This window comes from Acinonyx jubatus, chromosome A2, assembly GCF_027475565.1.
Source record: "Acinonyx jubatus isolate Ajub_Pintada_27869175 chromosome A2, VMU_Ajub_asm_v1.0, whole genome shotgun sequence".
NCBI lineage: Eukaryota > Metazoa > Chordata > Mammalia > Carnivora > Felidae > Acinonyx > Acinonyx jubatus.
Genome location: NC_069383.1, coordinates 3,260,612 through 3,286,634, shown reverse-complemented (window position 1 = coordinate 3,286,634; position 26,023 = coordinate 3,260,612). Strand labels below are relative to the sequence as shown.

General features: G+C 50.5%; 1 protein-coding gene across 6 annotated transcripts in view; it reads left to right on the top strand.

Annotated features, from left to right (window-relative positions):
- DPP6 (dipeptidyl peptidase like 6) overlaps positions 1 to 26,023 on the top strand; it is a 944,937-nt gene that overhangs the window by 804,459 nt on the left and 114,455 nt on the right. For all 6 annotated transcript variants that reach the window (XM_027051282.2, XM_027051281.2, XM_027051278.2 and 3 more), the window contains one exon: positions 8,507 to 8,627. In XM_027051282.2, the coding sequence (XP_026907083.1) occupies positions 8,507 to 8,627 (121 nt within the window). The remainder of the gene's footprint in view (positions 1 to 8,506; positions 8,628 to 26,023) is intronic.

The window sequence follows — 26,023 nt, the reverse complement described above, 5'->3', positions numbered from 1 at the left end:
AGGACGTGAGGCTCAGCAGGTGGCCCATGTGAAGCTGGCCAGATGGCAGTCTCAGCTAGAATTTAGATTTCTGCTTCAAGCCCCATGTTCCCTCCTCTTCTTCATTCTGCCCTGACCTGTGTTGCTATCTTTTTGCCAAGCACTGAGCTGTTCGATATGCTTCCCTATTGGCCTTGATTTTCCAGAACTAAGAGCTAAGTTGCACCCAATTACAGTAATTATCTCATCCTTGGTTCCTGAGATAATTAGCTCCCTCTTTAGCCATGGATGTCACTTTGAGCTTTATTGTAACCAGCCCTCGAACGTGTGGAGATGTGTTTTATTGTCCTCTACTGCGAATCTGGTTTAGAAATACTGAGGGTATCAATTAGCACTTAATACACACACTCACACAGACAAATGTTGATTTCTACCGAGTCAGCTGAAGTTTCATTAGGTTTTCAGATTCCAAAACAAGTCAAAGATTCAATTAGTCTAAATCCAGCTAACTCATACACTAAATATTGGTTTTTCTCTGTACTACTTACGTGGAAAAGGGTTGTACCAACAGCATCAGGGAAAACAACTCTGAGGACAGGTATAGGTTCAACCCAATCCATTCGTCTACAACTACAGCAACAGTTCTAGGCAATGAGAATACATATTTATGCCGATGAGCTTAGGCAACTCAAGGTCCCTACTCAACACCAATTCCATGCTGTATGTACCTCATTCTATCTAATATATCCTAAAAGTAGGAAAATATGGAAATACTTCTCTAAACATTGAAATCAGAAAGATCTTTAATTAGAGAATTCATCCTGAAAACTTGTTTAACTGAAAGTTCACATTCCTCCAGAGATTTCCAATTAATTGAACTCGTAAAGAATTTATTGTTACCATAGGATGCCTAGGTGGCTCAATCTGTTAAGTGTCCAACTCTTGATCTCAGCTCAGGTCACAATATCACAGTTCGTGAGATTGAGCCCCATGTTGGGCTCTGCGTTGACAGCATGGAGCCTGATTGGGATTCTCTCTCTTTTCCTCTCTGTGCCCCTCCCAGCCCCCACACTCACTCTCTTTCTCAAAAATAAATAAATAAACTTTAAAAATTACTGTAACCATGAGTATATAAACCATAATAAGTCAAAAGTGCTTATTAAAAACTCAGATTAGGGGCACCAGGGTGGCTCAGTCGGTCAAGCATCCAACTTTGTCTCAGGTCATGATATCGTGGTCTGTGGGTTTGAGCCCTGCGTCAGGCTCTGTGCTGACAGCTCAGAGCCTGGAGCCTGCTTTGGATTCTGTGTCTCCCTCTCTGTCTGCCACTTCCCCACTCATTCTCTCTCTCTCTCTCTCTCTCTCTCTCTCTCTCTCTCAAAAATAAATATTAAAAAACTTTTTAAGTCACACTAATAAAAATATGTGTTTTATAAAAGAATAGTGAAATATACTTTATATTTTCAGTCTGTTTGGTTTGTATTTCATGAAATCTCTATTTAAAATCAGAATGTGTTTGGGGGCAAGGGATGTGCTAAAATTGCTGTATGTATGGCTCGCACCTTCTACTGCAAGGATAGCAGAAAGAACCAAAATGCCCAGAAACGAGGGAAGGAATTGGTCTCCGTGAATCAAGATGAAGCAAAAGCAAATCCATAGAAGAAATACTTTTGCCAACTAGTTGTTTGAAAATGAATCCATGTACTTGTGGAGTAGGGCTGGACGCACGGTCCTGTTACGGATGCTGAGGGAGAAGAAGGGTTGGGGACGCGCATCCCTACCCTACTGGACTCTCACGGGGACTGTGGAGAAGGACCCGCGGATGCTGAAGGGGAGACAGCTCTGTGTGGCAGGAGGGGCGAAATGGACCAGAAAGTGCCAGCAAAGTCCTGAGGGCGGGGTGAGCCCAGGAACGTAGGGGAGAAGCCTCTGCTGCGCCTGGGGATAGAGGGGGATCTGGCCGGGCTGGGAGGGGGTCCTGGCAGGTGCTGTGGGCCTTACCCAGCAGGAATGAGTGGGGCTGATTTGGGAACAGCAGAGAGGGGGGCCTGGCAAGAGGAGGTTTGGATGGGAAGAGATGCTGGATGCTTCATCCTGCCGGCGCGGGGAGGAACAGTAGAATGACACCATATGGAAAGAAGGATCTGGTCAGCTGATGTGTGTTAAAGCCGGTGTTAATATGGTTTTCCAACGAGGAGGAAGAGCCCCAGTACACCTGCTCGGCCTTCTCTTTGGAGCACTCGCCCCCGTGATGTGGATGGAGCGTGGTGTTGATGTGAATTACGAGACCGTTTGGGACCCGACGGCCCCTCCCGATGGCGCCCTGCAACCTGTGAGATAGGGGGACCCCAGCGTGGGTATTCCCATCACATGAAAGCTCGGAGGCCTCCCTGCCATCTACCTCCTCCATAAACAGGGACGTGCCCCAGGCTGCCGCCCTCGCCCTCTGCCACGGAGTTCGGGCCTCTTCTGTTAACGGCCTTCTGTCTGTGTTTCCGCTCCATCCAGAAAATCCCCTGGCACCTTCTCCTCTTTTTCTTCTTCTTCTTTTTTAACATCTCTGGACTTTTTAGCTTCCTTGCCTTTGATCTTGAACTATTCCACAAATTCTGCTTTCCAAAAGTTTCCTTTTTTGGTTGTGAATTAGGGAGTGACGGCCTCCTCCCACCCCGGGCTAGATCTTGTCTGTTGGGCATCGTCTGGACCGCTCCCCACCCACTCTAGAAGCACGGTGATGCGCTTGGAATCTGGGGCTCCCAGGTGAGCTGTGTGGGCCAGGATGCCAGCAAAACTTCCACCCTGCAAGTTCTCGTGAAATTAATTTAAATTTATTTCATCAAAAAAGATAATCGTGTCTGATCACACACAGAGAAACGTGGCCCCCAGAGTGGAGGGGAGGGCGGCAGGGGTGCTGAGGAGACAGCACTCAGGCCTAGTTCTGTCAACTGGAGTCTTGTCAGCTGAGAAGGCTGATGAACCAAGAGGAGAAACATGGGGTACGAAGGGTGGGTAGCCCACTGTCCCCATCTGCTCAGGTCATGTGCACAAGGAGGGAAAACTTGACCTAAGTCTTTCTGCTGCAGCACCTGCCATTGAGGGAGGCTCTCACCAGCTTGCGCCCCAAGACGCACACTGACGGCCCTTTCTTCACGGCCTCTGCTGCTGAGGTCAGCGAGTCTTTAGGAGGGACAGCCAGGGCCGCGTCCCTCTAGGGGCACCTCCCCTGTGTCCCCAGGGCCCGTGGCCGCTCCTCTGTCAGCATCTCCACCAGCTGCTGTGGCCGAGTCTGGGCAGGAGCAGGAAACGAACTCTCCTCAAGTCTCTGCGGATTGGTCACTTCTGAAAAGAGCTTCCTCTCGCACCGGCATCCACCAGAAGCGCTGCCGCTGGCCCGTGGGATGTGACCATCCTGCCCCACTTCTAACTTCCCTCATCCTCTCTGCCTGACCTTCATGCTCCCTCTTTAAAACCCTCTCCACATGCAGCCACGTGTGTGTCGGTGAGCAGAGGCAGGACAGTGAGGACGGCGACACAGGGGCTTCTGGGAGGACGGAGCCCAGCAGAGCCTCCCAGGGTGACCAGGACTTGGGCAGACAGCAGAGGAAACAGCTCCAGGTGAGGACAGAGAAGGTATTGAGGAGGGCATCAGGATCACCAGTGTGCAGGACGTGGGGACTGTCTTCTGTCCCACCAGAAAACCCTGTGTCCCCGGCGGCCACTTGTGGTGCTTGGAAACCACCACGTAAAGACCACAGAACACGCTTTGTCACCGTCCTGTGCTTTGTGTACATCTCATTACTTTGGGGGATATTTTCTAAAATTGTTTAACGTTTATTCACTTTTTGAGAGACAGAGACAGAGTGTGAGCAGAGCAGAGAGAGGGCAGAGAGAGAGGGAGACACAGGATCCAAAGCAGGCTCCAGGCTCCGAGCTGTCAGCACAGAGCCTGACGTGGGGCTTGAACTCACGGACTGTGAGATCATGACCTGAGCTGAAGTCGGACGCTTAACTGACTGAGCCACCCAGGCGCGCCACTTTGGAGGATATTTTCTAACACTTTCTGGAAGAAAGACTCAAGGGCAGAGTTCCGTGCCTGGGATTGCAGGGCTGCGGTGGTGAGGGCAGGCTTTGCTGGCTCAGCAGCCTTTTCACGGACTAAACTCGAGCCTTTTCACTGGTCCTGGAACAGCTGTGGGGTACAGAATATGCACAGACCCGGCCGCCAACCAGGTGTCCACAGCGGGGAAGGCTATAGAGGTGGGCGGCCCCTTCACTGGAACCGATTCTAGAGCCTTGGCTGATAGGATTTAGGAGCCAGCAGGGCCTTGAGGCTGGCGTGGCCCAGTGGATCATGCAGCACTAGACCCAGGCTCCCCTGAATAAACCCAGGTAAGGGAACACCCTGTGATGGCTTCTGTATCTGCTGGCAAAATCCTGGTGACAGTGACACTGTGACCTGTATGCCATCCAGTCATGTTCTTCTGCCTGAAGAAGTGGCCGGAGGGAGAGTGAGGAGACGCTGTGGCTCAAACAGGTATCCGTGGTCTCTGGTTCATTTCTGGTTAGAAATCACACCTTTTGTTTATTTAACAAGTCGCTATAAAGAGGCAGTGTGCTGTAGCTGCTGAGAGCACAGACCTGCTTGGGTTCCAATCCCGACTCCTCCTCGGATTCCCTGGTGACCTTGGGCATGGCGTTTCGTGACCCCCACACCACCTGGTTTGAACCCCTGCTGACCCCTGGCCAACAAGACATTGGTCAAGTTACTTACCCTCCCCGTGCTCGTGTTTGCATCCTCAAAACAAGGCTCATGCCTGTCTATAGCATTATTTTTTCAACTGAATTAATGTTTATAAAGCATTTGAAAATGCATGGCCAACATATGCAAAAAACAATTCAAAATGGATCATAGACCCGAAACTAAGAGCAAAAACTATAAAACCTTAGAAGAAAACATGGGGGTCAATGCTCATGACCTTGGTTTTGGCAAAGGATTCTTAGGTGGAGCACAAAAAGCACAAGCTATGAGAGAAAAAAAAATAGGTAAATTGGACTTGATGAAAATTAAAAGCATTTATCCTTGAGGGTCTAGCTCAGATGTCACCTCCCCCGTGAAGCCTCTCCTAATCCCCCCAGACAGAATGGGTTTTTATAATGACGGTGGTCATCATCGCAGAACAACATGATACAACAGCAGTAGCAGATGTGCTAGCGAGCCCATCCTTTGTGCCGGGCATTGCTTTGAATTTGCCAACTCACTCTTCTTGTCCACCTGAGACTAGGTTGTTACCGTCTCTAGTGACAGGAGAAACTGAGGCACACGGAAGCCAGCAATGGGCCCAGGTCACGTAGCACATCCTCTGCCCCCACAGCCCGTGCTCTGGACGCCCTCGTGGGGCCTGGAGCAGACTGAGCGCTGTAGAATCTGGACTCCCGCCTGCAAACGGGAGCCCCCATGGACTGCCTCTCACCCTCGCTCCCCTGCATGTTGTCGGACCACCATAAATCCTGCAGGGGAGAGAGGCCAAGGGAGACAGTCGGGTCTTGAACCCCAGACCAGACGCCTCAACTCTATTCCATAGTTAACAGAAGGCCATTTCAGGTTTTGTGTAACAGAATGCCATGATAAAGGTGGTGTTTTAGGAAAGACTGATCAGGACGGCCAAGTAGGAGGTGAACTTGGGGAGGGGGTGACGGGAGCAGGAACACCTGTTCCCAGTGGATGTGCCAGGGAGGCACCACCCACCTCAGGCTAGGTTGTGAGAAACCCCCCGGCAGGAGGGGAGTGGCTGTGTTCGCACCACGGGGGCCAGGCCAGGGACTGTGGGGGTCGCAAGCCAGGAAGGTGAGGTGCTCCCGTGGGCATCAGGACCCGAGGTGATGGCCGGGGTGCTGGACAGAACATGGAGAGTGGAGAACTCAGCCACTCTCCCCAACACCTACCCTCCCCGTGCCACCATTCACAGAGCCACACCGCATCCCTCACCTCTGAGCCGAGCTCCACTGGAACATCTGAAGGAAAAGGTAAAACATCTCCCAAGCAAAACGCACTCTTAGGTACAACTTGTTTCTTTTCATTTCCTTCCATTAAAAGTAAAACCAAGGTGATAAAAGTTTTAACATCTATCACAGCAAATTTTACTCACCCAAAATATTAATTGGCTGCAGTCTGATTTAATTCAAAAATTTATTATAGGCTTAGAATACATAAAAGAAGTTAAAATCTAGTAATACATCTCACCCTTAGGCAAACTCATAAGAACAGCTACTGAAGTTAAATTAGGATGTATACTTGTGTCTGGAAGTTTTCCAACTCGTTTCGGGATGAAGTGAATGCTGTAAGCGTCAGGAGCCCAGAGCAGAAAACTAACACTTGGTGGTCCTTTCAGATGTACCGTCAGTGAGGACCATCTGGGGAAATTGCCTTTTTTTTGCATTTTCAATAAAAAATTAATATTTCCACCCTTTCCTGTACTCTGCAAAATACCCTGTCTCTGTGGTCTCTTAAATGACACTGACAGTATGTTTTTCTAGAATTTCGTTAAAAGCCTGAGCCTGGGTGGCTCAGTTGGTTGAGCATCCAACTCTTGATTTCAGCTCAGGTCATGATCCCAAGGTTGTGGCATTGAGGCCCACATCAGGCTCTGCACCGAGCACGGAGCCTGTTTTAGATTCATTTTTTCCTCTCTTTCTGCCCCTCCCCCATCTGTAAAAGAAAAAATAAAACAAAGAAAAGAAAAGCACCAGATCTGAGTCCCGTTCCTGGTCCATATGTAGAAGTCGGCACTTGGCCGGTTGCTACCAGCGTGTCCAAAGCCTTGCGGGCACAGAAGCGGGGATTCCTACGGAAATACAGGGCAGAGCCGGTCAGCACCTCGGAGAGCGCAAATGCTTTGTCTGCAAGTCGTTACTTTAAGAGACCTTAGGTTTCTCTGGGGTCACAGATCGTAAATTTGGCTACAGGTTGGAATCAAGTGGGATGTTTTCTAAAAATCCTGATGCCTGGCTCTCAGCCCTCGATACTGATAGTGGGCTGGGCTGATGGACCAGGCAGTGGGGTTTCTAAGAGCTCTCTGGATCATTCTCGGGGGCCATCAGCATTCAGGAACCACGGATCCAGACCATCCTCTTCTCCGCAACTGGGTCACCACCACCCAGCGGGTCAGGAACAACTTTGCTTCGTGTCACCCCTTCGCCTAGACCTTGGTTCACTCAATGCCGTCAGCGGCTGTCTCCTGGCTGGTGTCCCCCACTGTCCCCTTGTCAGCACCCTCAGATGGCCAGGCCAGCCACACGGTCCCCCGTTCACGGTCTCGCTTCCTTCTCGTCGCCAGAAGACTCTCATCTGACTGTGATGCTCCCCTTCTCAGGCCACCATCAAGGGCTTCCTGCTGCTGGTGGGGCACCTGCCCTCCCCTGCCCCCCCCCCCCCGCCACCATGCCCCTGACAGGACAGCCTGCAGGAGCCTCTGTCCACCTCCACCAATACCCTGTGCCCGCTTGGTCTCTGCTTTCACACCGTTTCTTCTCTGTAACCAGCTTCTCATCTCTGTGCTGTCTTCACTGAGGCCTCAGCGTGAGCAGCACTTTCTCGAAACCCTGTCACTTTCCGTAGCCCTTGAGGACTCTATGCTGAGTGAAAGACAGATATTGTATGATTCCATTTACGTGCGGTGCCTAGAGTCTCCAGATTAGTGGAGACAGACAGTGGAACGGGGTGCAGGGGGCTGGGGAGGGATGGGGACTAGGGTTTCATGGGGACAGAGTTTCAGTATGGGAAGATGGAAAGTTCTGGAAATGGTGGTGGCGATGGAGGCACGGCAGTGTGAATGTACTTAATGCCACAGGACCCGACACTCAAACACAGTCATGGTGGCAAATTTTGTGTTAGATGTATTTTTCTGCGATAAAAAATGTTTTGCCCATCACTTTCTCAGTGAATCCTTTGGCCTAAGTTAGGGATTCCTGTTACACATCCCCAGAGCTGCACCTGCACCCTCAGAACATTTTCCTGGTAAAGTTTGTCTTCTTTACCAGACTCTAAGTAGAATAAAAGCCCATTCTGCGTCCCACCCCATTAATCACCTTGCCTCCTGTGATTGGCACAGAAAAGGCGCCACTAAATAATTTTTAATGAATAGTGAATGAATAAATGCCAGATTGCCAGTTTTTCAGCTCACCCATCTTAATTGCTAGGAAAAATACAATAGCTGAAATAGTCAACACATTTGACGTGCAAGTGCCTAAAGTATCAGACCACAAACTGTTCACGCGTGGAAAATGATGGCACAGGATGAACGTACCTAAAGATGGCATAGGGTGAACTGTGTGAAGTCTGGAGTCTCTGATTAACCAGAAATGCACACGATACATGGGTGAGCCCCACCTGATCCTGACGCTGCCTTTGTCCTATCAGATAAATGCACCAGGCAGATGCAAACCACATCCCCAACTTCTGACTTCTTACGAGTACCCTATTTATAGCCACTTCATTGGTTAACACTGTGTTTTCTCTCTTCCCAATTAGATATTTATCTTTGAAAACAACATCTACTACTGCGCACACGTTGGGAAGCAGGCCATTCGTGTGGTGTCTACTGGGAAGGAAGGCGTGATCTACAACGGTCTCAGTGACTGGCTGTACGAAGGTGAGTCGCACCGGGTGGGGCAGACGTGGGGGTCTGGGGTCCCATTCCTGCTATGCTGGTGGGGGGGGTGGTGGTTTCCTTCCACTTCAGCTGAAAATTAGCCTCTAGTTTCTTAAAGTTCTGCTAAATTAAAAAGACACTGTTGGAGCTTCAGGGAGCATCATGCTGTCAGGGTTGAGCCCTCACCTGGTAGCCAGGTGTGGAGGGCTTTCCAGAACCCAAGCTCCTCGCCGAAGGGGAAGGGGGCAGTCTTCTGGGAGGTGTGCAAATGCAAAGGTTTCTGGACCCCCTCCCAAGCGGTGGGATGCCTTGTCTTGCCTGGGGAGGGAAAGCTGGAAAAGAAGTAACGGGTGAAGCTTTCCAGAGAAGCCAGTGCAGGTGGTTTGCTGTTCCGAGTGCATCCGCCTTGTTGGACGTTTCCCACCACTGGTTTTCTTCTGGCGCCAGAGGACTCCAACTGAATGCATTATTAAATAACTAAAAATCTGAGCGGGAAGCTCTTCTTAAACATTTATAGTCCGTCTCCGTGCTAATGAGACTTTCGTCGTAACAACAACGATTATGTATCGATTGCTAGTACGTTCCAGTCACTGTTCTGAGCACTTTCTTACCTGTTACCTCACTTAACCATCTGTCTGTCTCAGCTCGGGCTGCAGAACACTGTGGATGGGGGTGGGTGTGAACAACAAGCATGTTTCTCACCGTTCTGGAGGCTGGAAGTCCAGGATCAGGGTGCCGGCCAATCTGGTGTCTGATGAAGAGCCCCCTCCGCACTCATAGATGCTGTCTTCTCACTGTGCCCACACATGGCAGAGAGAGGGGAAGAGACAGATGTGGTCTCCTCATCCCCTTAGAAGGGCCCTAATCCCATCAGGGGGGCTCCCCCCTCATGACCTCATCACCTCTCAAAGGCCCCACCTCCCAACACCATCATGCTGGGGATTTAGGCTTCAAAGTGAGTTTCAGGGGACGCAAACATTCAGCCCATTGTGTCCTCACAACAACATCCTGATGGGAGCCGTATCATTCACACTTCCCACATGATGTAAGGGGAGCTTAAGTGATCAGCCCAGGTTCACACAAAGTTAAGGAACAGGTACCGGGGAGTATCACCGTTCAAGTCCAGGACAATTCCCTTTCCACAAATCCGGGTATGGATCTGGATGCTTACGCACCGGCATTGGGCTGATGAACAGCTATGTGTTCTGAGCCTACCTGCCTGAGACCATGTGGTCACAGTGACAATTCACCATGCTAGGCCGGGTCAAGGGGTGATCAAGGGATGCCCTGGGCATTACGAAGCCCAGGAAATACCATTTTTCCTCAGTGCTATGCACTGCTCAAGCCAGGATCCTGCACTGCGAGGCTTTATACACTCTGGAGCAGAAAGCAGCTGGATATGTAAGCTTCGTATCACTCAGCGTAATCTCACTGAGCTCTCTGAAGCATAAAGTTCTAGGACTTGATTTCTAAGTTAAAAAAAAAAAAAAATTAAGGGGCACCTGGGTGGCTCAGCCAGTTCAGCGTCTGACTCTTGATTTCAGCTCAGGTCATGATCTCACAGTCATGGGATCGATCCCTACATAGGGCTCTGTGCTGACAGCACGGAGCCTGATTGGGATTCTCTCTCTGCCCTTCCCCCACTCATGCAGACATCCACGCTGTCTCTCAAAATAAATAAATAAACATTTTTTAAAATAAGCTGAGATATAAGTGGTATACAACAAAATGCACAATCATAAGGACATACTTAGATGAGTTTGACAGATGTATATACTATGCACCCTGGTCAAGACATGGAGAATTCCATCCTTCCAGAATGTTCTCCCCTGAGCGGTCCATCCTCTCCACCCACGTCTCCTTTCCCGAGGCCATGACCATCCTGATTTCTGTGCAGCCTGTTTTCCAGCCGGCATGCCAGAACGTGGGTGCCCATCGAGGCTGTCCTCCCCAGTGCAGTCCTCCCTCTGGGATGGTTCACTCTAATGTGGATGGTGAGGCTCAGAATGTTCTGGATTGCACTCAGGATTCTGGCTTTTGAGTTGCTTCCTGGGCCCCGGGAGAGGAAACCTTGAGGTTTTATTGTCACATCATCCTTGGCCGCCTCACATGAGGGTGTCACTGGAATGAAGAGGGAGCCAGTGTCCACTATAGGTATGTTTTGTGTGCACAACCAGCCCCATGAGTGTCAGGCCCCAACGTCCAGAGAGGTCAGTGCAGTAGCAACCCAGAGGTGCCCCAAAAAGAAAAGGTCCTGGAGTCCTGGCTATAAGAGCCTACATGGCTCAGGACTAATCTCCTTTAAAAAAAAAAAGTCCATAACCAGAAGATTTAAAATATCTTTTTTAGTATCTTCCTAATAAAATAAAAAGCTCATTGCTTGGCAATTCAAGTTAAGCTTTTGCTTTAGCAAATCCATTGAAAGGAAATTTTTCTTCAAGGCATTTACACGAAATTGTGTTGGTGTGATAACAGAGCCCCAAATATTTTGAATCAATCACAGCTGATGTGGCAGCTTAAGCTACTTAGTGTTGTTCCCTGGAAGGTTCTGTGTGCCGATGCTTGCGTTTCTGACGTGTGGGGGCCTGAGAGCCCCGGGGAATCTGAATTTTGAAGTTTGAATAATGGGTAAACTTTCAAGACTGTCCTTTTTCTAATCTGTGCCTTAACTGTTTCACTTCTGGATGCTTCCTTTAAAAAAAAATAAAATAAAAACATATACAGGCGGGGGGGACACACCCTAAAATAGTGTCTGCAGAGGGCCTGACGTGCCTGGCGACGTTAGCTCTGAGAAGAATCTAGGCTGTGTCTGTGGGAAGCAACCTTACAGTCTGTGGGCTTGTTGGCAGCAAAATGCAGTATTGATAGGATTCGCTTTGTGTCCCGAAAGGAGTCTTAAACACATTGGACATTTCAGGATATTGACGGCTGAGGGAGAGAGACGAGGGGGGAGACATGAGGGCTGCCGGGAGCCTGCACTGCTTGTCCGAAGGTGTGCACTCTCTCCATGGAAGGTCTGGGCCAGTTGACTGAAGCAACCTTCACGCTAGGAACTCGGCACCGTGTGCCCCCTTGACTCACTGGAGTCCTCAGCCCATGGCGGCCACAGACTAGTTTTGATCAGCGAAATGCAACCTGTGTTTTGTTGTTCTGGGCAAATGCCGTGCAGTCACACAGAATTTTGATTTTAACACAAGATTGAAAATGGCTCGATAGTGCCCTACGGCCGCTTTAAGGTTTAGTAACGTTGGTTATCTAGAAACGGAAATTAAGATCTCAGTGGACCTTTCTGAGAACTCCAGTCCAGGGACCTGTGAAGAAGTCACACTTTCAGGCAAGTCCATATTATTGTTAACACTGTCTTCATTTCCACCGTCACCAGCAGACACGTGCGGTATGGTGGTGCAGCCCAGAACTTTGGGCATGTGATTTCCCAATAACAGGACTTTAAGTCATTACGTGTTTCCCCTGAACTATGAGACATCCACACCCCTACTGCCACAGCGGTCATACGCATACTCCAAAATAACACCGTCAGTCAGTGCTGTGTCCTTATCATGAAATGGCTTATACCCCATCGGGAAGCTAGGATGTGTTGGGATCATTTGAGAACCAAGTCTTTCCCCCCTTAGAGAAGTCCTTGTCTCCTCAACTCCTCTGAGACAGCGGTGGGCATGAGAGGGAGCAGTGAACTTGGGGCACAGGCTGGAATCACTGGGCTGGAATGGTAGGCGGAGTTGAGAAAGTGGCCTGAAGGGTATTTATTTAATATGTGGTTTGGTATAGATGAAATCCCAGGTCTGAGTTTTTGTCTGAACTAGTCCAGAGCCCAAAGGTATTTGGAAGATGTGGTCAGATCTGAGGACCCTGCTTGGCCGGGCAGCCTGGCCCCGTGCAATGAGCGGGAAGAGTGTTTAATAAGCCCTCAGCCAGCTTCCCTCGTGCCCACTCCTCTTGCTTGGTTTTAGGACTCACATGCCAGGCAGTGCTTAAGCGACAGTGACCAGAGGGAAAAGCCCATGCAGACAGCCACACCTTCCCTGTGCCCATGCCCGGTGCTCCCTGTTGTCCCCTGTCCTCCCATTTCCTATAGCTTCTGTGGTTCCCAGGCACCGCCTCCTCCCCAGAGTCACGGTCCTCATGGCACTCTGTCCTCTGTCCACCTACCGGGGAGCCCTCGGATCCCTCTCCACTGAGCCCTGTGCTGACGGCTAGTGTCCACATGGGGGCTGGTGTCGAGGAGAGGGGCATGTGGCCAGGCTGGCCAAAGAGGCCCCCTTCCCAGAGTACTTCCCAAGTTCGAGCTTGGAATGCTCTAGAAACACTGTTCACACTGTGGTCAGGCTTGCTGTGAAACAAGGCTAGAGCTTTGCTAGGCTGGTTCATTCAGTGCTGCCCATTTAATGCCCAAGCCTGGTCACGCGGTCCTCAGCTGCCATAGTCAAACTTGTGTCTGGAGACTACAAATCCAGGACAAGGCTCAGGCCTGTTTTGTAGGTCTTGACACTGTTTCCTAGACCATCCTTTATGGGGTCGGCACTCATGTCCTGGCAGTTGTTTATCTCAGTGAGGTGCTCTGAGAGAAATCAACAAAAGGTCATGTGGGCCCCAGATGGATAAATCAGAGTTTAATGATTCATGTTTTGGTGTAGTTCCATGTCTTACGGTTTTTATCCCTCGAAGAGGCAGGATGTCAACAGGGGAATGGCTTTCGTGGGAACAGACGTCATTGTGACGAGGGCACGTATGGAGATCCGTGGGGTGACTTTGATGGTGTGCACTTTCCATAGGAGAAGGTCTCTTCCCTGTTCATCCAGATCGCGCCTCACTTTCTCAGTTCTATGAAAGCAAAACAAAGCCATCAAGTAATATTTACCTTGGAGCATGCGCCATGACGTCAGTTGAAACTCACGGTTTATTAAATACCTGGTGAGCCAGAATGTCTGCTGCATTCTGTGTCGATGTTCGGTGTGTCCAGCGCCTGCCCGGTGTGTGTGACAAGCAGACGGAGCCAATTTGGGACCGCCATGACAGTCAGTCTAGCGCATGGCCCTGGCCTTGGACTGGGAAAAGTAGCTGAGGGAATGTATCACACAACATCTTTTTGTCGGTAAGAAGGTGTTTCCAATGCCTCCTAAGCTATTGTTTAGACTTCCCGACCTATATCTAGATAATGATATTTTGCAGTGCTTCTGGGGCCACTCCAATGAGCAGAGTCTTGACCAGATTCCTTATTATTAACTGTCTCTGAAGTACCTGGCTAGGGCACTTCAGTTGCCAGCAAACCACCCCAATAGTAGATCAAAGTGAATTTATGCACCCATCGAGCATCATTCCAACTGGACCGTTCGTTTTAAAATAAGTTACGTGGCCATTCGTTCAACGGACTTGGAATTGTGTTCAAGTCTGTTGTGTTACTCTTCAAGCCATAGATGTGTAGTTCTTTGGACTTAGTGTCGGTTACTTCTCTGATCTTCATGATGGGACATCTTTGGTTAGACCAGGAAATCTCCGTCTGTAAACTGCCACATGCTTGTGACCGGCCTTACAAAGCCGTCCCGTGAGGGTGGCGGAGCTGTGGTTAAGAGCGGGTTTTTTTGCGGTGACTGTGCCTGCATTTGAACACTGGCTTCACCACTTAGAAGCTCCGTGAACCTGGATGGGTGTTTAACTCCTTGTGTCTCTGTTTTTCTTGTCTGCAAAGCAAGGACAGCAGCAATCCATGGTCCCTAAGGTCATAAAGGAAATTGAGTAAAAGCTGATGCTGTTCTCAGCACAGCACCCACGCTGGGAAGTACCACTGATAAACCCACTGTCACTTTACCTTGTGATTTCCCCAAACAGGAAGCACAGCAGGTGCCAGCATTGTGAAGAGTCAGGAGCATCAATGTGTAGCTAACTTTTCCCCAACATCAGTTTTGAAAACTATGAAACTCTCCGCTCGTAAATTATTATCTATAATATCTTTACATAGTTCCAAATCAACCTGGAAAGGATATCTGTATAGACATGAACATGTCTTCAGCAACCTTCTCTCTTCCTTTAGAATCCCAAGCTGGATTCCCATCCCTCACTCTTCCCTGGCACCTGCCACAGAGACAGCACCACAGTCTTCTGACTTGATAAAAATCACGCTTCATGAGGGGCGCCCGGGTGGCTCAGGGGGTTAAGCATCTGATTTCAGCTCAGGTCACGATCTCATGGTTTCATGAGTTCAAGCCCCGCATTGGGCTCTGTGCTGACAGCACAAAGCCTGCTTGGTATTCTCTCTGTCTCTCTCTCTGTCTCTCTCTGTCTCTCTCTGTCTCTCTCTCTCTGTCTCTGTCTCTCTCTCTCTCTCTGCTCCTACCCTTCTTGCACTCTCTCTGTCTCTCTCAAAATAAGTAAACAAACTTAAAAAAAAAATCACACCTCATGAGCACTTGTAGAAATTAAATATTTTTTAAAAATTATGTTCCACTTCGTCTGTGACTTCTAAGGGAAAATATAGCATGGAAGTAATGAGGAAAATATCTAAAATGTAAGCTTAATGCACTCAGTGTTCAGTGTAACAAAAATGAGCATTTTTCCTGCCTAACCCTAGTCTCCAGCCCCATAAAGTATTAATGACCCTGACTTGGATAGCATGTAAGTGTTACCAGTAGAGAAAAGCTACACCTGTTCACTACTCATTTGACTGTGACATAGGTACAGATGAGGTTCGTTCTGTCCACACTGTCCTCATCTGTGAACAGACGCCTTCAGGTTTCCAGATTCTGGATGTTGGTCCACAGCAGGGGACCGTGATGTCAGGCGTGTGGGGGAGACTGAGACGGCCCGTCTACATCCGCTGGCTCTCCAGGGCCTTCTTGCCCACCGGGCTGGTCTGAGCGCCTCTGTGCCCCTCAGATCCCATCCTACCTCCTGCCAGCATGTCTCCCACACACGTGATTCTCCCCTGTCCTCGTGGTGCTGCCTCAGCTCCAAATTCAGACACAGGCATTCTAGAAACCGTCTGAAAGATGTCAGCTTCCCAAGGAAGTCAGCTGGTCTCCCCTCCTTCACAGTCGGTCATCGGGATTTCAAACATCTCTCCACAGATACAACAACCTGATGATCCAAGAGCCACAGTAACCGTGAACCTCATTTTAATTACAAGTTTCACTGTTTATCCCCAGAGATGAAGGAAGTGAGGGTAACACTAGGGACATGGGCGACCCTCTTACCCGGAGTGGAAGGCTGCAGGATCGCAGCTGCCCAGGTCCAGACCCCGCCCCCCCCACCGGTCAACGCGAGTCGGGGTTACCCACTGAAGGAATAAGACAGGAATGTCTGACTTCCACTGGGTGCCTCCCGCATGCCGTGCCCCATGAAGAACCTCACTGAATCCCCGTATGAAGCCCGTGAAGAAAGCACTACATTAGTCACAGCTGTGGAAAGTTGGCCTAACCAACCTGCAGGGACTCTCCTGTGGTCACACAGCCAGTAAGTGGCTCCAAACCCAACCCCCCAACCACATGCCTCTTGTGGTACTTTTTACGTTCTATTTTTTGCATATGTAAATAGTCTTGAATCGCTGCTCGGGTTATGAGCCGACCATCACCTTGGTGTCAGCTGCTCCAGCCAGCAGCCCTTAGTGTAGCTGGCTCTGTGCAGGGCCTTCCTCAGAGTACGGACTTACCAGCCCAGCAGGCCTGAGTTTGAGTCCCCACTCTGCCCCCTCAGCCACCAGGTGCCTTGAGTAAGTCACGTATCTTTGTACCTTCCTCAAAGGATTATCATGAATGCCTATTAAATGAATGTTTCCATGAAAGCAGAGGCAGAATAAGGTAGCACCACGTGAGAAAGCTAACACCTAATACGTGTTATTATTTACGAGCACGTGGATGTGAGATGCTCCATAAAGATAAACCCCCTGCCTGCCTGTCCTGCTGTCCGCAGCTGCTGATGTCTCGGGTGTGGCAAATCTCAGATGCCAGTGTGCCCAGCATAGAAGGTGTCTACCATGGACAGAAGTATTTTTAATGGAGAAGTCAGATCTGCACACCTCCAAGCACAGCGTCTCCACAGCCCACAGCAGAGCGCAGGTGGGCACCGAGGCTGCGCAGCCCGGTTGGGGATTTCTCCCGAGAGACGGGGACCTCCTTGCTCCGAATCTTCCTCTTCTGGACTCCTTGTTCCCCGTATGGATGTTCACCGCCCTCCCGATCACCATGGTGACCAGTTACTTTGGTGTTTAATTAATGTAATAGGTTACTACACCTGTACCCTGGAACACACAGCCAAGAGCTGCGATCTGAATCTGCAGTAGACGGACAGTTGGGCGGCAGACCGAGGGGGTTACCCTGGACGGTCTGGGAGTCTTCTTCTGATTTTGTGGCCGAAGTCGAGGTGAGGCAGCAATGCACACTGAAGAAGGAACAACACTCTCCTTCTAGAATGTCTGGATGGAGGCCCGAGCCATGTGGGATGGCGGCCAGGGACCTGTGAGGTGAACATAGCGTCCGTGTGAGGGAACAGTAGAAGTCTGATCTGGAGTGTGCCTTGCAATACTGTGCTAAGCCAGAGCTCGTGGCTCATGCCTGGCAGCTTAGCTCTCTCTGCTCCCCAAAGCTTAGCTCTCTGCTCCCCAAACTTAAGCCCTGTCAGAGGGGGCAGGAAGGAGCCAGGAGAGGCTAAGTCAGTCTGTGAATAACAAAACGCACAAGCAAAGAAAACCAAATACCACCTCTGGAATTCACACCAACACATAGACTCTCTCGCCATGATCGCACATGCCCCTAGATCGGAGTGGGAGTGAGGTGGGGGCCCTGGTCCCCACAGTCACCAGGGCCCCAGGCTGCTGGGGCTGCCCTCTTCCCAGCCTGGAGATGACACCAGCGGGCACCTCTGTTCACAATTTATTGTCCATAACTCACCAGCAGGGCCCAGGGAGTACCATGCCAGCAACCTTAGAGCAGGGACAACCAGACAAAGCAACATTAAAGGTTCCACATCTGGGCTGCACTCTTGCAAATGGCAGACCTCAAATCTGGACACCAGAGCAGACGAGGAATTAGCTGCAGGGATGTTGGGATCTCTTAGAATCAATGAGAAGGGTTAGAGGACCGGATTCAGAAAACAGCCAGAGATCAACGGCAGCAAAGGGGATCCCACAGGGCCAATCGAGTTAGAATGGATGCTGGGAGGTGGGGGACGTGAGAGGAGGGCAGTGGGGAGGGGTGCCCTGCCTGCCAGAGCACACGTGATGTTAGTGAATTGCTAAAAGGAGAAATGCCACGTTCCTCACACTGGCCCATCCGTATACCACTAAGGCAGGATATTCCCAGAAACAGCTGGGGTCTGTAACTTTTTACCATTGCACACTCACCACGTCGCCTACTAATGGCAGATAGCTGAGAGGACTGATCAGAATCACTATCTTGCGTGATTGCTTCCATGGGAAGGTTGATAAATATCATTCGCCACCTTGCAGGTCAGCTCCGTACCTCCCGGTGTCTCTGCGGAGTCCGTGAATTAGTGCGTGTGGTTCCCATGACCATCTCTTGACTGCAGGGGAGAGACCAGGATGGTTGGGGCCCGTCTAAGCCTGGCCATTGTGCGACACTGAAACAAGTTAACTGCAAACCTCAGGTTCTCAGAACCAGAAGCTAAGACTTTGTTCATAAAGGCAGCATAGGCTTCGTGAGTGTCGTGGAAAGATGACTGACAATTTGAATTCCACATGGGGACGTGATCGGCTTGAACTTGTGAAATGGGAAATAAGAGAAGTCGACGGGGGAAACATTCTCTCAAGATAGGGGAAGAATTCCCACTGGTCTTGAGAAATCTGGCTGACAATTACCAAATCCTGAGAGATTTTGATAAATAATGTACGATGTTCAGTGGTTATATTTTTAAAGCTTTTTAATTATGCATTGATTGTGAGATTAAGACAAGCACACCTCCATCTTTTTGTTGCAGAGGCTTAATGAAATTTGAGTGTTTGTGGCTAAAATCCTTTCATGCCCTTGGGAGCTGCAACTCATTTTAGTCTTTTGGTGTTCTTACATCACTAGGACATTAGACGCTTTACCCTAGTATTGAGAGTTTTGTTTATACAGTTCTATGAAAACTTGAAGGAAGACCTATTGGGCTCCATGCCGTGTGTACTTGAAACAGTTTCATCTGAGACTCAGACACTCCACCCAAGCCTTTCCATCTATCCATCAGACCTGCTTCCCTAACCTCTTCGGGCCATATTTTCTTTTCCCTGTTCTGAAAATATTGTTGGAATGAAACGGTTAACTCCACACTCCCTTCTGTCAGTAACGTTTCCATATTTAAATATCAGTGCTATAAACACGTAAGATGGCATAAACTCTGTATTGAAGCCAGATGACTTCAATGAATGAATGAATGAAATATTCACCTGCCCTCCCAGGTACTTAGTGGGTGTGCTGGAGCAAAGATCCCCAGTCATCAACAGTGGAGACAGAGCTCAGGCATGTCTCCGTATCCTTTTCCCTTCCCCTCTCCCACACACGCAGGGCACTTGTGCAGTAGGAAAAGCCCATCAGGTGATTCTGATACCACTTCTCCCTACCCTCTGGTGAAATTATCTGCTCTAAAGGAATCAGCTCGCTTTTCTTTCTTTTACCCCTGTTTTCCTTGCTTTCTATAAAATTTGCCTGATTAGTATAACTTTTTGTTATAGAGCTGCTTTGCTTTTTTTGATAAGAGCTGCTAAGAGCTCTTTGCTAAGGGCTGCACTTGGGAAGGTACAGGGGGGTGAAATGGCTGTTCAGCTTCTCCACGGGGGGGCAATCTGAACTTGGAGTCGTGGAGAAGACCGGTTCTAGGACTAGTGAACAGAAGCATTGGACTTAAGGAGTCAGGTTCAGGTTGATTCACATTCTTGTTCATCTTCCTGACCCTGGAAGAGGGTGTCCCGGGAAGGTCAAGCAGAGGGAGGTCACTGCCATTGTGTTGGGTTGTCCTGAAGTGCTTCCTGCGTCGGGCAGAGGTCAGACATGTAGGCCTGATGTCTCCAACGGCACGAGCTCGTGACTCTGAGCCCCAAGCACACCCCAGAGCCCCGGGGCCCAGCAGTCCTCAGGGAGACAGTGTCTGCTCCCTCTCGGCTCAGGCTGGTAGATCAGCATACATTCCACACAAGGCCACGCATTGTGCGTTCAATGGAAGGTGGGCACCTCAGCCTGGGAACTACTGGGTGCTGGCTGTCCCCAAAGAGGATGTGACCTTCCAGCTCTTAATGGAAAAAATAATGCATTCGGCATGTTGTTCTTTTTACAGAAACAAGGGCATCTGGCACTTGCTTTATTAAAAGAAAACCCAAGCCCTTGCGTGGACACTAAGCCTGTGAAATGTTGGGATTTTAAATAGATGTTCCTGGGAAGGCGCCCAGCCAGGAGGCTGCCGTGTCACTTCCTGGAGGAATCACATTCTGCCCAGCCCTCAGGACAAAACCGCCTGACCCCTGAAGGTTTGGGATCAACTCTTTCTCTGCTCCACATCGTTACTCTTTGGGTTCTTTTATGTGTTCAGCTCAGACTGTCTTAATCACACCGTGGCTTCCCTTTCTCCCCATCACATGGTTTCCATTAAAGGTCAGCTTGTCCCCAGCTCCAGGTGGTTACCCCTCTAATCCTTGTGCCCGTGTCTCCAGACCGGTGTGAGGATGGTGAGGAATTTGCACATAACAAGTCCGTTCCCTAAGGAGGATGTTCCAAGCCTTAGTAATGGCACACGTGCCCCTTATTTATTCAGGAGTTGCACACCAAGCCTCTGCTATGCCCCCAGCATGGCTTAGTTACTGCGAGAACACAGAGCCCAACATGGCGTGGGCCTTTATGAAGTGTAAGGAGAGGAGGAGAGGAGGGAGGTGCGTGATTCGGACCCTCCCTTCACGGGATCGACATATGGCGGCTGCCTGGGAAGCAGGGACTATCCTGTGCAACAGCCCATATTCGCATCACCGGGTGTGCGTTCATGCGTTTATCCTGTGCCAGATCCCCCCTCCCCCAGGGTCCTCTTAGCAAACAAAGATGCTTTATGATCCGGATCTGCCTGCAAGACGTTTATGTAATGCAAGGTGGTATTTAGTCAAATCCTAATTAGGTGAGGCAAGTATTCCATACAATGTAGACACTTTCGGCAGAATAACGCATTCTGATTGAAGACTGCAAAACATGAAAATCAGAAAACCAAGCAGCTATTTAATGTGTTCATTCAAGAGCTAATTCTTCAAACTTTTTCCCAAGTGTCCTCCCGTCAAGAGATTACCAGTACATCATCGTCTCCAGGCTCTTTTCCCATTTCTGTCTTTCACCAGACCCTGCAAGGTGTGACCTAGCATAAGCTCGTCCTCCCGGGGAGACTTACAGAGTAGTAGCTAGGGGGAAGCCGGCGACGAGAACATTTGTGGCTGTCTCCCTGCACCATCACCTCCCTGAGGATGATACCCTAAGGTAGACAGGCAGGGGTGCCCCGGGCTTCCCCTTCCAGCTCTCATGGATGGAGCGTTCTCTCCCACGTGCCAGGGCAGGGAAGGTGGGTGCCCGCCCAGCAGTACCCTCCAGTGGGGCTCCCCCTGGCGGCCAGTCAGTCACCACTCCCGGCCTCTGGCCTCTCCACCTGCCACTGGCAAAGGGTGTTGGGGATCCCAGGAGGCTCTGGAACTTAAGGACAGAGAAACAGACCTGAGCACTTGGCATCTCCTCCCCAAAATACTCAGCCTTCCAGAAACTCTCCATTATTTCTAAGGCAAATTCAGGTTTCCATGGACTCTTCAGGGAGCATAAGGGGTCATACTTTGATGGCCATGCACATTACAAGAAAATAAAGCCCGAAATGAAAGAGAAGTCGTCCTGGGTGGTTATGGCTATAAGTTCGTGGAAATGCGGGTGGAGTGCTGGTTCTCCTAACAGCTGCGGTCTGTCCAGTGGCTTTCCTAGCTCCGGCCCCCGCTGTGTCTCATCTCCAGAACGCTGGGGTGCGGGCTCTCTCTACGGGCCAGGGTTTTATAGGATTATTTTTGTCTCATTGTAGCATTGAACTGAGTCTGGAAGAATCATCAGTAAGGGAAAGTAAAGCTGAACGGGGAACTGAAAACCATGTAAAAGAGAGCTTTCGGGTTCCAGGGAAATAGCCTTTGCAGTGTCATGAGTCTTCGCTGACTCTGGGTCACACAACGCAGGAATAGAAAAAGGGACGGATGTTTTCCGCCCTGAGATCTCCAAAGCAGGCTGGCACCTAGACTGAGGACATGAGCCACAGAGGAGTGTACGTGTGTGTGAGAGACAGAAAGAGAGACAAAGATCCCAAGTAAGCCGCTTAATTAAATACCTACTTTGGGGCACCTGGGTGACCGGGTCAGTTAAGCGCCTGACTTCGGCTCAGGTCATGATCACGCAGTTTGTGAGTTCAAGCCCTAAGTGGGGCTCTGTGCTGACAGCTCAGACCCTGGAGCCTGCTTCGGGTTCTGTGTCTCCCTCTCTCTCTGCTCGTCTTCTGCTCATTCTCTCTCTCTCTCTCTCTCTGTCTCTGTCTCAAAAATAAACATAAAAAAAATTTTTTTTGAATACCTACTTTAACAAAAGGGTGAGGACCTAGTTTACTTGCCCCGAATGTCTTCTTCTGGCATTGCTGGGGACTTTGGAGAATAAGGGACCCCTCCCCGCCAGAGTGCGGTGTGGCCGAGGCGTGCAGCAGCTGGTTCGTCCACACGTGTGGGGCCCACGGCACCATCAAAGGCCTTGGGCGGCCCACCCCACAGAAGCAGCTTCTTGAAATTTTCCTACTTAGGAGACTCCAGCCACAGAGACAAGCTTTGTTGTTGCCTTTCCCCTGCCCCAGTACGAACAAAAAGAGAGCAGGAGAAGTCACAGAGTAGCAGCCAGTGATGTTATAATGAAAATCTGTTCCACCCATCCTGCCATGGAACAGAAATTCACATTTCTTCAGTGAGGATGCGAGAGGGATGCTGCCCCCTGGTGGTGGCCCGGGCACATCAGGAGTGGGGTCCCAGCCCTGTGGTGGGGGGGGGGGTGGGGGGGAATTGCTGGAGATGATAATGAGATGCTCACCATGTGTAATATGCAAATCGCAGGCGCTGATTAGGGAGGGAGGCTGTGAGCCTTGCAAGGTAAGAGCTCCATTTGCCTCCTGGCTTGACGTTCTCCGATTTCTTTTTTAACCCCCATTTAATTCTGCTCTCGGCACCTTGGATAAAATATTTAGTGGCAGAAAAAAGGCAGCAGATGCAAGCAGGAATAAATAAGATTTTCTGTATTTAAAATGAGGCCATTTATTTCTGAATACAGATCTGTCAGGCATGTTATTTACGTCTTTGGCAATTTCCCAGGACCCAGATTCCTCGGGGGCGCTTTGGTTTTCGCCAATACATATAGAAGTGGGGGGTGTGGGGAGCAGGCCCTCGTTAACGGGCTAAACCCACGGGGCCATTCTACTGAAGAACGACCCGAGCCCCATCTCTCTGTCCACGCTCCGCTTTCCTCTGTGTCTTGCCTCGTTCAAAGATGACCGTCTGCGACACCGATGTGACTCAGGCAGATGGGTTCTCCAAATGCTGAAGCCTAAGCTGCCAGACTGCAGCTTTGTTCTCCGGCTGGCCGGCCCAGCAGTGTCGTGGAAAGAGCAGCGGGCCCAGAATAGAGACACGAAGCCGGGCCCTGCCCCCGTCCTGTGATTCTGGGTCAGTGACTCAGCCTCTGCTCCGCCAAGTCCTCAAGGCTGAAGCTGAATCAAGCTTCCCGTGCTTCCTTTCAGCAAGCTGTCAACATCCCCGAGCCTCAACCTTCTCCTCTGTAAAATGGGGGAACCAAAGCAGTGGTACCACTGGAAGGATCCCAGCATCCGGTCACTAGTAGGACAGATTTTGTACCAAGTCAGGCTGCCAGCCGGCTGTGGGTATTGCTGTCCTGCACCGTTTATCAAGGAGAGAAGGAAAACCAACAGGGGGAAAGATGAGCTCGGGACACAGGTGAGTGAGAGTCTGTGAGAGAAACAGAGAACGTTCTACACATCGGTGTCGTGGGGCATCCAGCAGGACGTGGCTTCACTGGCTCTCTCTTTAAGGAAGACAGCTGCCCTCTGGGTCCCAATGGCACAACTCAGAAAAATCACCAAGGCAGTCCACTCTTTGGAACTGGAATCTCCAGGGAGCACGAAGCCCCCGGTCCTTTGTCCAGGACGATAACGCCCTCCCCGTGAAAGGGAGAAGGGGAGCTTCCCAGCCTGCGGCGAGAACGAAGCCAGCCTGATCCCATTGGGGGCTTGCTAACAAAGTCCCTCCTCGTGAGATCCCCCAGCTCGGTTGTGCCCTCCTGTCTGCAGAAACCCCACCGGAAGCCCTAAGTAAATGCTTCTCAGGCATCCGGAAATTTCTACCCGCGATTCTTTTATTCACCAAGTGACTGTCACAGCCAGGATGACTCCTGCCCGTTGCTGTGGACCACAGGTAGCCCCAAAGCATTAGGAGAAAACCGAGCAGAGCCGTGGTTTGCTAGATGTTCGGCTTTTATAAGCTGGTGAGATTTGGGCAAAGCGACAGTTCACCAGGACGGCTGCACTTGACTATAAGAAGAAGTTAAAATTTTCTGCCAACTGTTCCTCAAAATCGAACAGAAGATTCGTACAGCTGATGCTATAAAACACAGCTAAAATATATAGTCTTTATCTTGGAAACAAACTCCCTAAGAGGATGAGAAACAAATCATCGGAGCTCTTCCCTGACTCAAGGGTGAGCTCCCTTGTGACCGGAATTGTGTGCCCTACCCTGCTTACCCCAGGGCCGGCGGGACCTCGCACTGGTTGCTGCATTCATAGCTGATAAATCCATTAGAACCGTACGAGGTTATCTAGAAGGGAAGCGTTTTCCAGGAGACAGCAGGGAAGGCACAGGGAAGGCAGAAATAACACGGACACGTCTCGAGCTCACTCGGAGTAATTGCCTCTCGGTGCCATCGGCTCCCTGGGCTGCCTGTGCACTGAGGGTGGGAGCCGAACCCACCTTCCTCTGTACTCTGGCCCCGTCCCACTTGGTCCCCATGGGCATTCCAGGGCTCTCTGCCTTATAGCGTGGATATTTTATTCCATAAATTGGGCCAAAACTCATAGGCTCTTAGAACATGGCAATTGCACAGAAGCAGAAGCTGAACATCAGGGAAATTGGTGTCTTGGAGGCTGGCAACCTTGACTGCCTCTATGACGCGCTGGTTGTCTGAGCCCCACGACTCAGTCCCTGTGCAGGAGCAGCAGTGTCTCCATCCACGCGACGGGAGTGGCGGCACCTGCCTGCGGACCAGGGTGACCCTCATGGTAGCAGGCACAGTGCCATGTGTCACTGGTCCCTTCTCAGGCACTCAGCAGATCGAGGCTGTGAGCCCTTGGATGGTCGCTGTTAGAAAACGCCGCACATTAGTAAAAAAAAAAAAATGGCAGAGTTTCTCTTTTCTGATGCTGAGCAAATGCCCAGGTCCTGGTCCAAGCAAGCCTCCATCTGTGTGTTAGTACTACCCTCCGGAAGGGGAACCCGTTGTCCTCACGGCCTCGGGAATTTGGGGACGGTGTAATTATCAGGTGCACTCTGGTCACGTCTGTGTCGTGTCTGGGAAAGAGTATAATGAAAAGCAAAGGGCCGCACAAACTGGGTATTATCGGTATTAGCAGGGGTAGCAGCTGCCTCATTGAGTGTCCTGGCACCAGCGTGGGTCAGTTGTAGTCTTTCTAATTTATTGACTTATAATAATGAGAACGAACGGATGGAGGGTAGGAGCCCCAAGCTGACAGTGGTGTCTGTCTGGTTTACTTGGGTACTGGGTGCTATAGGAAGAGGAAGACCTGGAACTTTCTCAAGCAGGGAGGAGCCCACCTGATGGTGGCCGCGGCGGTGCGGACCCACAGAGAGGGGCAGTGGGGGATCCCAGTCTGCCCTACGTGGGGAGGCAGATTAAACAGGAAGGGGAGTGTCCCATCCCCTCCCCACCTTGACAGTGTTCCCTCCTGTCCCTGCCCCACCATGCTCCTTGAGATTAAGAGGACCCAGGAGCTCCCGTCCCCAACATCGTCAACACTGGCCACGTCATGGGAACGTCTTGGTAAACTCTGTCACTGGAACCATGACCGCCTGGCACATGGTGCAGTGGGCCGTGCACAAGGGGGAGGGCGAGAGCCCTGTGACCCTGATGCTTTGCAAGGACCTTTCTGCACTTGGTCTCCGTCAGACATCTCACGACTTTGCTCTTCCCATCCCGTGGGGGAGGGGGGCGAAGGAGGGGGACTTGAAGGGCTTGGTTAGGGCTGCCGGTCAGGGCCTGGTGGGAACGTATCCGTTTCCATGACTCTTGCTGTAGCCTCGTCCCACCAGCTTCCAGCTCCTGGCGGCAGGTGGGGTC